General features: G+C 35.8%; 1 protein-coding gene across 4 annotated transcripts in view; it reads left to right on the top strand.

The window, feature by feature from the left end:
- LOC135468028 (prominin-1-A-like) overlaps positions 1-11,804 on the top strand; it is an 81,896-nt gene extending 70,092 nt beyond the window's left edge. For all 4 annotated transcript variants that reach the window (XM_064746035.1, XM_064746032.1, XM_064746033.1 and 1 more), the window contains 9 exons: positions 1,762-1,815; positions 2,524-2,604; positions 3,259-3,327; positions 4,106-4,198; positions 5,758-5,867; positions 6,535-6,606; positions 7,749-7,820; positions 9,985-10,023; positions 11,493-11,804. In XM_064746035.1, coding sequence (XP_064602105.1) covers positions 1,762-1,815; positions 2,524-2,604; positions 3,259-3,327; positions 4,106-4,198; positions 5,758-5,867; positions 6,535-6,606; positions 7,749-7,820; positions 9,985-10,012 — 579 coding nt within the window. In that variant the 3' untranslated portion in view covers positions 10,013-10,023; positions 11,493-11,804. The remainder of the gene's footprint in view (positions 1-1,761; positions 1,816-2,523; positions 2,605-3,258; positions 3,328-4,105; positions 4,199-5,757; positions 5,868-6,534; positions 6,607-7,748; positions 7,821-9,984; positions 10,024-11,492) is intronic.
- Positions 11,805-13,556: the final 1,752 nt, after the last annotated feature.

Genomic DNA, 13,556 nt, shown 5'->3' with positions numbered 1-13,556 from the left:
ACAAACAATAAAAATAAAATTTGAAACCATCAGGGTGTACAAAGTTTGTTACTCAGATGTTTTTTTCCATCGAGGAGCTCGTGGTCAAGGTGGAAAATGTGCCAGGGTAGCGCAATGACCCAGGAGCCACTGTGAGCTCATTTATTTGTTTATTTTCTTTTTCCTTCACACTGTACTCAAAAGGATTTCACTTCTAGTATGCCGGCCAGCATTATGGTGGGAGGAAACTGGGCTGGGGAAACTCACAACCATCCAGACCTTGTTGTTTGCAGACCTTCCCACGTACGGCTGGAGAGGAAGCCAGCATGAGCTGGGTTTGAACTCACAGCGACTGCATTGGTGACAGGCTCATGGGTCATTGTGCTGCGCGGGTGTGCTCACCCAGTCGGCCACGGAAGCCCCCGTCAACTCATGCTGACTTGTTCTAAGGTCGTTTGTGGGAACAGCAACCTGCAAATGGTTGTGAGTTTTCCCTGGACTCTGTGCAGTTTCCTCCCACCAAAATGCTGGCCGTCATCATAGAAGTGAAATATTCTTGAGTACGGCATAAAACACCAAACAAATAGATAAATAAATGTTTTCCATGTAATCGGCTCGGTAGTAGGGCAGAAAAAGCTGTGAACATGGGTGATGTGACCAGCCATTTACTACAGATGCTTTCCTGGAAATTAAATGTGTATCTCTTCCACTGTTTGATATCTTTGTACTGTTTGTACAGTAGGCCTTAGTACATTCGGATTGCCTGCTGAGAAAATGCAGATCTGCTGCGTATGTTCTGCGATTACCATGTACGTCCCCAGCTTTGCCTGTGACTCAGTTCATGTCACCTTCAGATGCTTAGAGGAATCAGATCAGACCCTGTAGTGACTGTCCTTAAGTGGATGTTTACAGGAGCTTTTTTGTACACTTGGGATTCATGCTCAATTTTGGAAACATGGAAATAAATCTAAGCTGGAGTTAATAATGTGCAAATATTTGACAAATTTACATATCAGAGTGGAAGCGTTGTAATTACATAAACGTTACCACAACACGACGAAGTAGCCCTATGTAGGCCTACGAATTCAGTGAAACAATTTGATAGTTAAACTCATTAAAAAACATCAACAGCATTTAATAGCATGTCTGGGACAACATCTCAAAGCAGTTTTATTCTTATGCTTGTCTGATTGTTAAAATGTTTCAAGGATCTTAATCATGGACAAAGTAGGATTGTGGCTGTGAAACCTTTTCAAAAGATCTGTTAATGAAGAGGAAACGCTCAGATCAGTTATACTGGAAATGAATGTGAAATGACAATATTTCCTGTAGTAAGAAGCTGCTATTTTTTGTAAAGAAAAGTTGGTAACAAAGTAACAATTGTTTCAGCGTTATCAGCTGTGACTGTGTCACAGGCTAGGCAATGCAATCTGATACCAACATGATTGGTTCGGAAAACTTCTCATGATGGCCGCCTTTGTTCAGACCAACCTTTTTGCTTATTATTACCACTTTGTTTTCCATCTTATCAATTGAAATCACTTCAGAAAAGAAAGTTTTATACTTTTAGAAGTTTGAATATCCTGGTTTTTGCTGAAATGTGTTTTGACCAGTTGTTTTCTCATCCTTCAATATATGTATTCCAGTCTTGCAGGTGTAGGTCTTTACTATAATGTATTTCTATCATTGCTGACCAGATTCATTGTCATGTAAGATTGCAATTCCTGGAGGATTGAAAATATATTCACTCATTTAATAAATGGAAATATTTTTATTTTGCAGAATTCCTTGAAGACAAATGTAACAACTCTACATAATCAGAAGAACCAGGTGGTTGTAAGTATATGTATTGACTTGAGACAAAGCTGTTGAATGAAGTTAAATTGTTGGGGTTCAGTAATATGAAGTTGTTTAGTTCATTGAAAAATATGATCACGTGAAACCAGCAGTGATTTCATTGGATGTCAGTTATCATTCTTATATTATTACCCCTGAATAGACATTTTAAATGTGACAAAACAGAACAAAAAATGACATAAGGTGACAATTTCAGCCAGAGTGTGACAAAAAGCAGGTTAGATATCAGAATTTCAATTTGCCGTTATTGAATGTGTGTAAATACAGTGTGCACACTGTATGTGGTGACTATGAAACTGACAACCTAGGTATAAATTAAAGTGAAAGACAATGCCTGACTAATGTTTCTGTCCACTGAAAGACTACCATTCAAAGTATCTTAAATCAGCAGTGCTTATGTTTTAGGTATTTTTCAAACCAGTAAATAATTAATGAAACCATGTAACAGGTTTTAATTACTGTAAATACCTTCAAATTTTCCTCCTAAAACTTCATTTGGTAGAGGAAATTATATGTCATATATGTCAGTGTGGCCCTGAAACCTCAAGCAAACCTCAGAATACCTGCGGTGTCAAGGACGAAATTTTACGTCCAATACCTGTTAGGTACTAAGCACTGCTACAGTAATAATGAAATGTGAATGATTATAATGAATATTAAATACTGCATGTTTTTTACTTCATGAAGGTTGATGTGGACAATTTGGCGGCTGCTCTGAGAAGTACGGAAGACTATCTGAATAATGGTGCCACACCTCTGTTAGAACGGGTAAACAATCTCAGAAATTGTGTAGTTTTACCATTGAGGTAGAGACAATAGATTGTATCACACTTACAGTTTTTCTGATAAGACATTGATCAAACTTCACAACAAAACCTCTTAAGTGACACAATACAGTGAATGAATCAGTCAGAATCAAGCAGATTGCGTCACTTGAAAAATGCTAAATTTCAGGTGAAATAGGGTGGTTAAACTCGTTACAAATATATGAGTAGCATTTAGTAACATGCCTGGGACAACTTATGGAAAAATTTTATTCATATGCTGGTCTGATTGGTTCAGAATGATACTAGTGTTCTGTTCGTAACAAAGTAGGTTTGTGGAACTGAAACATTCTTAAAAGATCTACATTTTGTTGACATGCAAGATGCAAGACAGTGCCTCAGCGTAATGATTCTGACACTACAGTTATCCAGTTGAGCCACTGCTATGTCAGTGAATGGTTGAGTCTGATTATAAACCCATATGTATTCTTCACAAGTTGGTCGTACATATGTCAGTATTTCATGTAAAGATGTTGATAATACTTGTACTAAAATTATTTTACAGGAAAGAGATCAATAATAGTTAGATCAGTCACTAGACTTCTGTTTGCCGCCATACTTTGTCATGATTTGGTTTTTTTTTCGGTTTTTTTTCAAGGAATCTGGGAATTACGTATACAGGCTTACAAGAACCCTGAACTCTTACATTACATACACCAGCAATGCTGTAAGTTATGGTGTATGTTTACATCTATTGAGACAAACAGTGTTTGTCAAACATTTATGATGGACATATATTGCATGTGTTTTCTAAACACCTACATGTACATGTAGCTGAGTATCTAGTGCTCACAATTGCCTTTGCCATATATCAACAGTGTTTGCAAAAAAAAAAAAATTAGGAAACAATGAATACTCTTTAAACTTTTTTGTTGTGGGCTCTGAAGTTTGTGGGCGACAATTGATTGTGAAAAACATGCAGGTTTATAATGTTACCATGAAACATCAGCTGTGATATTGACGATGTAGTCTAAAATCATAGGTATTTATTCATTTGCATTTTATGAATCTTTAAAAAAAAATGCAAGTCAGTCAAAAATTTTCATTGACAGGATTTGCACAAAGGATGTAATTTCAGTTAAACTTTGATTTCACATGGTACTGATGTTATGTTTTACAGCTAAATCCATGTTGCCCAGATTTGCCTTGGAAGGTTATATAGACGAGCCGTTAGAATTGTCCTAGCCCTACATAGCTCTTCCTTTGTTTACCTCCAGGACAGCCACACATCCTCATGCATACTTCTCTTGGAGTAGTGTCAGATTTCTGCCATCTCGCACCGCAGACATTTACCCTGTGCTTCCTGCGAAAGTACAGACCTGCTCAAATATGCGCCCTGCTACATCTGCAGCCTCACCTTGGTTGTTAGATGATTGTTAGGTGATTGTGTGACTTAAGTCAACTACTAAAGTATTGAATTCATGACATTCTGTGGTTATTTGCAGGTAAAAAATGACTTGGGAAAATGTGACATACTTTACAAGCTGTTTGCAGACATGTTTACTATTGGAGTCTGCAAATACACCCTGGATGCCTTTGTAAGTGTGATCTTTTATGTTTGTTGTCATTTTATATATCTACTTATCATAATTGGACATTTTTTTGTGTATAAACTTATTTTAGTTGAGGCAACATTTCAGAAGCTTCAAATGAAACAAAAGTGCATATATGGTAACCTGTTTTATTAAAATGTCTTATCCATTCATTAGATGGGACAGTCTGTTTTTTAATGTGTGAAGAAAAAACAGAATACTTTAGCGTTTAATTATGCTTTTTCATTGTTTGATATTATTAGGAGTAAGCTTTTAAGCTGTTATTGCAAGGATGATGTGCCTTTCATATCAGAACAGCCTGCAATACTGCAGCAGTTCTTGTACTGATAATGTTATACAATTAACTTTGGCAGCTGACTGGTACATGTATTATCTTACATAGTTTGTGTATGATACAAACTTTTCTTGAACACCTTCACTCTGGATGGAATTGTTAATTTTGCTGCTGCACATTTTAACATTTGTGGATGAGAATTTATTGAAGAAGTATGTTTGGAATAAAAATTTAGAATTCATTCTACAGTTGAACTTATATTTCACCACATCAGCTTGTTTTATTGACTATTGTTGCTAACTCTGTTGCGACCCGCAGATGGCTGTGGGTTTCCTAACGTTTCCCTCTACCATAATGCTAGCCACCGCTGTAAAAAGGAAACATTCTTGAGTACAGAGTAAAACATGAAAACAAATAAATAAATAAATCCTAACCCTGTAAATGAGAGGCTTATTCAGGAAACACTGTTATCAGTCACAAACTATTATGAAAGTCTATAGTGACAGAAAAGTTAATGGGTTCAGGCTATAACATAGAAATATTGATCATACAGAAACAAGCACAATCGCTGCAACATTCCTGAAGAAGTCCATGTACTACACTCAGGCCCCTGATTAAGTGAATGGCCTCTGTAAAAATTGTAGAGACTAACGGATGGATTGACAGACAGACAGACAGACAGAGCAACTTCTACTGCTGCTAGTCTCAGCTAAAAAGTGATTGATTTATTTCAGAAATGATAGTATAAATATAGGCATACAAGTAAAGAAAATGCGAGTAAAAGTAATTTTAAGCTAAACTGATGCAAATAGTATCCCATAAAATGTCAGTCCTGCTTCGACCATCATATATGCATAGGTATGGTTACTACTGTAACCGATTGCTATGGTGATTTGGTTCTCTATAAACCAAACCCTTGTAGCTGCCCAAGTTGACAGGATTTGTTCTCATTGCGTTTTGAGTGAGGCCAGCCATCATTATATGAATGGAATAGTCTTGAGTATGGCATAAAACATCAATTCAATTAATAAATAAATGATAAGTAGTTGAAAAGTTTGATGACTCACCTATTGAGAACAATTCAGTATCTGATAGACATGTCTTCACTATTTACTAGATGTACAAAAAAGTAAAATATACTAGAAACTTCATAGATCAATGATGTATTCTAAATATAATCAGTTTGGATGAAACTCTAGAGAAAAAAATTGTGTGAAATTGTGAAGTATATGTATAATTTAAGAAAGAGACTGCGTTCATCCTATTTCAGAATGCAATTTGGTTTTCCCTGGGCTGGTGTATATTGTTCTTCTCCACAAGCATTGTGTTTGCCGTGAAACTTTCCCAGCATTTCCAATGTATGCACCAACAGGATGGCAGGTAAGGAAAGGCTATCTCCCTTGATCACCAAAGTGGACCTTGGTGTAAATTAAACGTTCAGGGGCTAACGTGTGCCATACAAGATTAACTTTGCTAACAAAATCAATTAAGTCTATAAGAACTGCTGATAATTCTGATCTGGGTATAGTTTTCGTCCATTATAAAGTCCTAGGCATGCAGTACTATGAAAATCCCTGTGTACATTTTAGTTTGGGTTTAGTTATTTATTAATTTGGGAGCCAGCATGAACTGGACTCGTAGCAACTGCATTAGTGAGAGACTTCTGAGTCATTACTCTGCGCTGCCATGCTAACCACCTCGCCCACCTTGTTATGCTACTATAATTATGCTGTATTCTATCATTTGGAATTATCGGTAATGTACATAATCATGTGAAAATATGTTATAAGGTGGCATGATTTGTGAGAAAAGTTATAAATAAAGAATATGTATTCTAAAAGTTGTATGAGCATGGGCCTGAGGGCCATGCCACTCAGTGAATATTGTAGTTAAATCTAAAGTTAGTAATAAATAGCAGCAGCTTAACTTTTGGACATCTCGTACACTGCAGTGGCACAAAAATCTATCATGCATGTTTCATTGTTTTATCTGATTTTATTTGAAACTGTCAGGAAAGTCCTTTTTTTTCCTTTCTATGGTTTTATAGGGATTATGAGTCAAAGCAAAGTGCTGAAGAGAGCCCTCCTGATGATTCGGGTATGGTCCAGTCTGAGGATATGTAAGTTAAGGCCATTCAGAGACGTGGGTTTCTGTAATGTCTGCAGTTTGTGTGTAAATTATATTTTGCATTGAGGATGCACAATGAGTGACCCATTATATCAATTTTATTAAACAAGTGGTGTAATTTTCATTCTGTTCCAAGCGTTTGGCAAGGAACAAATGAAAATTACATCATCAGTTTAATAAATTTGATAGAATTTTCTTCAAAGATATCTACATTCATAACTCCTCATTTATTGAAACATTTGGCTACAAACTTGTGACCTAAATTTAGATCATATGTCTGTGACAACTGACGTCATGGGATGACTTGCAGGGTGTGTGGAGTATGGTGAAGAGAAGTCATTTCGGAAATCATACTGAACGAAATTCAAATTTACGCTTTTAGCGCAAAGAGTTCACCTCAAAACTTATTTGCTGGTCTTACTAACCATAATTGAACTTGGAGAATGCTACAAAACAGTGTCTACGATGTGTCAAAGGGATTGATTTCAGTTCTATTTGGACTTTCTGTGTGGTGGTAGACATGATGTTGTATCAAAGGGCCCAGTTTCCTCCCACCATAATTCTGGCCTACGAATGGTCATGAGTTTTCTTCGGGCTTGGTCCAGTTTCCTCCCAACATAATGTTGGCCTGCAAATGGTCATGGGTTTCCCTCAGGCTCGATCCAGTTTCTTCCTGCCATAATGTCCGCCATCGCTTAAGTGAAATATTCTTGAGTATGGCCTAAAATACCATTCAAATAAAATAAAATAAAATAAATAAATAAATCAAAGGTCACAGTATGACCAGTTATCATTTTTGATATGGAAAATAGAATGGATTAGATCTAAGAATAATGGTGAGGTACATCAGTTACAGACCAGTTCACTCTCAGGAGACAACTCTTTGGAACTCTACAAAGTAGCATGCTAAGTTTGTAGGTGTTTAATTTTGCCAGCATTATAGTGGGAGGAAACCAGGCAGAGACGGGAGAAACACGAGGCCATCCACAGGTTGCTGGCAAACCTTCACATCTAAAGCCGGACAGGAAGCCAGCATGAGCTGGACTTGAACTTACAGTGACCACATTAGTGAAAGGCCTGGGTGATTGTGCCACGCTCCTTTGTTCTTTGTCTTCCTTTTCTGTGGTTTTATAGGGATTATGAGTCAAAGCAATGTGCTGAAAAGAGCCCTCCTGGTGATTCGGGTGTGGTCCAGTCTGTTGACGTGTAAGTTAAGTTCTCGTGTAAATTATATTTTACATAGAGGATATACAGTGAGTGACCTGTTATATCAAAATTTATTTCATTTGTTCTGAGCGTTTGGTAAGGAACAAATGAAAATTACATCACAAGTTTAATAAATTTGATATAACTGGTCTCAAACTGCATATCCTATTTTGAACGATTTTAGGTTGTTGATTGTGAAAACAACGTATATGACATGCTGTAAACTTTTTGTCTTAGATGACGGCAGTGGGCTTGTACGCTAGTCTTGCTGGTATTATGGCGCCAACGGCGTATTATGGAGAACGGGTTGTTACATCTACAATGCACAGGTTTGACCCAGCATGATTAGCCGGGGTTTATCCCTGTCGCCCGCGAAGTAGGGAAGGATGAACAGACACCGATATCTCCTCATTGATGGCTGGCTGTTGGTCCGCACCAAGAATTGTCTACATGAAATCTACATGCAAGCCTCCGCTGGGGGTAGATGGTCAGCCAGGCAGAATAGACGCTTTCAATTACATATTAAAGTGTACTTCTTTCTCCTACATGAACACATTCACTTTCTTGTTCTAAGCCATGCCTCGTAGTCCACCACTTCTCTCTGGGACTCCCCAGCTTGTATCTATCTCGTCTTCTATGACAGGAATTTTGGAATGTTCCTGGTGCAGCCAATCTTACCTCGCCACTAAAACAAATCACACCATGTTTCCGATACACGTAGTAACAATCCATTGCCCACATTTACCAAAAAAAAAAACAATACAGCTCTTACCATAAACTAATTGTGGATGTATACATCATTGTTTGACTCAAGAGCGGGTGGTATTTAGAGAACTGACAACAAACAGCGCAGCCAGCGTTTGTATACTTTACACACATGCACCGAACGTCGTGCAGCTATAACAATCACAATACCTTTACAGATAGAACATACAGAAGTGACACGTAATCCATATATTTCACATGAATATATGTGAAACAGACCCACACATCTCACTAAATATAGTTCTAGAAAACATTAATGAAGTCTGAGATTTCTGTGATCAGAAAACATAACAGTCCATTAGGGATTTGTCCATATGGGGGAGTTTTCTGTAGGGATTTGTCCATATGGGGAAGTCTTCTGTTGGGAGATGTCCTTGTGGGAGAGTCTTGTGAAGGGAGATGTCCATATGGGGAAGTCTTCTGTTGGGAGATGTCCTTGTGGGAGAGTCTTGTGAAGGGAGATGTTCATATGGGGAAGTATTCATATTGGGAGGTGTTCTATTGGAAGTCTTGTGAAGGGAGATTTCCATGTGAGAAAGTCTTCTGATTGGAGATGTATTTCATATTTTGTAAATATCCATTTTTCTTATGGAAATAAAAGTATTACTGTAATTCTTCAACCTTTTTTGCATGTTTGCAAGGTTTTTATTCAAGCATATGCTGAAGGCATTATTCTGTGTAGACTGATAAAATTATACTTTTTGTGAAGCCCTGAAATTGGCAAGTCCAGTCAATGTAGTTTTGTTTCCAAAGTCAAATCATAAATATGCATGAAATGCACAGAAAGGTGCCCTTTCATATGTGAAAAGGTTGAGGAATTAGGGTAATGAGAATGGCATTAAACAGCAATCAAAGAATTCAATTCATCAACTACGAAAGTCAAATATTGCGCTATGAAGTATATAAGATCTAAGATTAAAAACTCTCCTTCCTGGAAGAGTAACCGTGGTAAGGATTGGACTTTGTTTATTCATTATCCACTTTTCTTCCTAGCAAGTTACAAGCTCTTGACTTACAGGCATGGCTAACACTAACCAGTTGTTTGTTAAAACATTTATTTATATATTTGATTGTTGTTTTACACTGTCCTTATTAAAATAATTTTTACCTTCTTTCATGATTTGGTGTTTATATCCTTGTACTTCTCTCATTCCAAATAAACTGTTACATGCTGTGATATTTCCCATGAACAGTACATATCTTGGATGTTGTAAACATTATGACATTGGTAGTATTGTTAAAAATATGGCCTGTTCAACAGCTTGTGTTGAAAACGTTCAGCATTTAAAAATATTTTTATCTGTAATTGTTTTCAAGCTGTATACATATATGCTTGGACATTTTATATTTATGGTAAAGTATTGAAATTGCTAAAGCCTTCAGTTTTTATTTGGTTCAGAGACGAAGAGGAAGACAATATTGTATGACACCCAGTAAGGTATTACACTAGAGTTTTGAAATGAATTTGATGTTATTTTTTGCAGTGTTATGGTTTTTTGGGGTAGTTTTCAGGGCTTGCATCAGAAGAAGTTTTTCATTTCATTCATAAACCTTTTTCATGAGTGTTTCACCTTGGACTTATGTTTACTTTTTTTTTAACAAAAAGTCTATTAATGTGTTATTTCTGTAATTGGTTTTTTTTATTTTACTTTGACTTAAATCAATCACCAACAATGATATCTTATAACACACAGAAGGCGTATGTTGTCTGTCTGTCTCTGAATCTGTCTGTAACCTTATTCTTGTGACCACTATATACTACAGAACTGCTTCACTTAGAATTCCAAAATTTGTCCACTGCTTGTGTCTACCAACATAGCAGAGCCTTTCTGAAAACAAGCTATGCGCTTTTCGTGATATCTTGGTGTTTCATGTAAACACTGAAGAATTGTTTCAATTCAGTCATTTGAAATAGGAGGATCTTGTGTATTCCTATTATCAGTGCCAAGCCTGATGGTTATTCAGTCTGCTGTGTATCTCAAGGTCCCAAATCTTGAGTTTCGTTTGTATTACATGTAGTTGACAATTGGTGGAAAACTTTGGCCCTCTCTAACAAATTGGACTTGATTTCATGCTGAGGCATCAGAAAGTTTCTATCTGTGCTACATTCACTCTTTTATAGTTGAAATATTCATCTGGATGGTGTTTGTGCTGATGCTGATTTTGATTACTGCTTGATTTGCTGTTAAGAATGGCTCATGATGTATACTTAACACTTTGATTTCATTTATTTATTTATTTTGATTGATGTTTTACGCTGTACTCAAGAATATTTCACTTATATGTTGGCGGCCAGCATTATGGTGGGAGAAAACTGAGCAGAGCCCGGGGGAAACCCACGACCATCCGCAGGTTCCTGGCAAACCTTACCACTTACGTCCGGAGAGGAAGCCAACATGAGCTGGACTTGAACTCACAGCGACCACATTGGTGAGAGGCTTCTGGGTCATTACACTGCGCTAGCGTTAACACTTTGAAGACGCATAGCTGACAAACAACTTACATGTACAACTGAAAGGTGTTAATTACTAAAGAAAAACAGATTTATCAATCCACTAACCACAGGATATTGCCCCGAATAAAGCCCATGTGTACCGTTCACAAATGTTTTGTTTGCCTCAGTATTTTTCCCCCTTTGAATGTTTGGCCTTCACAAGCTGTGTTGGTATATTTAGTTTGTCAGGACATGAATTATGGAAAGTTACATGTATGTTTCAATTACACTACACGTGAGAAACCTCCCCCCTCCCCAAATGCATTTTTTTTTTTTGAGAAAATAAACATCATAAAATATTACTTGAGGTGCTGAAACTTACTTTTTTCCAGTAGTATATCATTTAACCTTCCAAGAGAGTGTCGTAACAGCTTTATAATAATGTTAGTTTTTTACTATTTTCTCTTTTCCAGCAGTGAAGTCGCACATTTTGGGTGGATTAATGCTAAAGGACACAAGAGACTGGAATTTAGAACTGAGGAAGAAATTTTATTTTTTTTCAGAAATGTTTTTTAACAAGACATCACAAATATCAGTATTTATTAAATGTTGTGTATGCATGACTTAATTCTCTTGTGAAAAAATGAATTGTAAATGTTGACCACAAGATGTAAATAACGTAACTCTGATAACGTATACAAATATGCATGAGGTTGGTTTCTTAACCTTTAATCATGTATAAAGAAAATTAAATTAAGCAATGCCACTCATTGAGTCTAAAAATAGTATGCAAGCTGAAAATTTGTGTGTGTGTATATATATATATATATATTGGTATATATAATATTTTTGAAAAGGAAAAGAACAGTATTCTAAGTTATGTGATAATTACCCAAAACAACTGCTGAGGTATTTTTTTGCAGTGAAATGAATTTTTGTTTTCCCATATCTTAATATGTTGTTTTATTGGTGATAAAAGTTAAATGCTTTCATGCCATCACAAAAATTACATTTTACTTCTTAAAACAGTTTATTTATGGGGTTTCATGTTTTTTGAAGTGCAATTCATGAATATAATTCAAACCTCGGTATTTCCAGGTAGTAAATAATTGGCATACCTTTTTATTTTTCTTATATTTTGTTGAAAGGCAATGTGTGTAATATATTTGTTTCATAAAACATATATTTATGTTATAAAATCTTCATGTTTGTTTTGTATATTTTCCATTTTAATTTGTAAATATGGTACAGTGTATGTGAAGTGCAAATTTTCTTGAGTTACAATCAAGAATTTTTTTTTTTTTCACTTTTATGAATGTATGTTTCTGTCAGCTATTAAGAAGGTGACTTGTTTTGTTGTCTTTGAGATAAAATATAACATATCTAGTGATAATATGACTGAATCTCAAAGCATTAAAAAGTCAATGGAAGGACTTTTTAATGAGATCCCTAGCTGAAGAAATAAGCAAGATGAAGATGTGAATTTGCAATCTCATAGTATTAAGTGTTGTATTGTGATGTTCTCAGTGATGAATTTACAACCATGCCAAGGAGTTTTGAGTCATGTGCAACGTTTCTTTGTACATGCAGGTAGCTCCAAATCCAGCTATTGGTCAATATGTATGAAGGACAACATATAGCTAACATTAAATACCTTGTCTGTGTACATACATGTATGTGAATGTACACATATATTATTATTATTATTATGTTATGTGTTTGTTCTGGGAACTGATGTAAAAATCATGCAAATTGTCTCATGTGTACACAGGTGTTGGTAAGTATAGGTGATATACATTTCATTCTGTGTAGATATGCAGCGGGATTTTGTATGAGGAAATGAGGAAAAATTGTATTTCAACATTTTATACATGTATATTGGTATGTTATGTAGTGTTGTACCTGACAGTCATGGTTTGGGAAACCTAAACACAATGCCAGTTGTCTGCTGTAATAATCGCAGTGGTCTGTGTACCTCCCTTTCATATCATTTGATATTAGCTTCTCTTTAACACTTCATATGTCTGTCCTTCGGTTTGAAAGCTCCTGCAAGACAAAATCACGCCAGTAACTTTTTTATGATTTATTTTGCTGTAGTGTCACATTAAGATATACATGTATTGTAATGTGTACCTATAAAAACATAGTAAAAGGTAAATTATAGTAATGTGAAAAACAAGGACTATAGACTGTATTCAAAAAAGGTTGAAGCTCATGACAAATTCTGGCAGCTCAAAGACATTTGTTCAGTTGATAAAAACTGATCGATACACCCAAACCTGTTCTCCAAAATTTCAGTTTTAATTATGTGTGTTTATACTTGAACCATTGTCTTAAAAGTTTTTCATGTGGTTTAAACAATTCTCATTACCATGTTAGGTTATCTTATTACGTTGTTTAAGGACTGTGTTGTTTTTACAGGTGGAGAAAACATAAAAATTATATAATGACAGAGTGCGAAAAGATAATTGTAAATATGGACTTGTTTTTCCTTAATGAGAAAAAGCTATTTGGAAATAATTTTTGTATGGTGGACA

The sequence above is a fragment of the Liolophura sinensis genome, chromosome 6, assembly GCF_032854445.1.
Source record: "Liolophura sinensis isolate JHLJ2023 chromosome 6, CUHK_Ljap_v2, whole genome shotgun sequence".
NCBI classification, from domain to species: domain Eukaryota; kingdom Metazoa; phylum Mollusca; class Polyplacophora; order Chitonida; family Chitonidae; genus Liolophura; species Liolophura sinensis.
The sequence above is the reverse complement of the archived record's forward strand: the minus strand, read 5'-3'. Positions and strand labels throughout refer to the sequence as shown.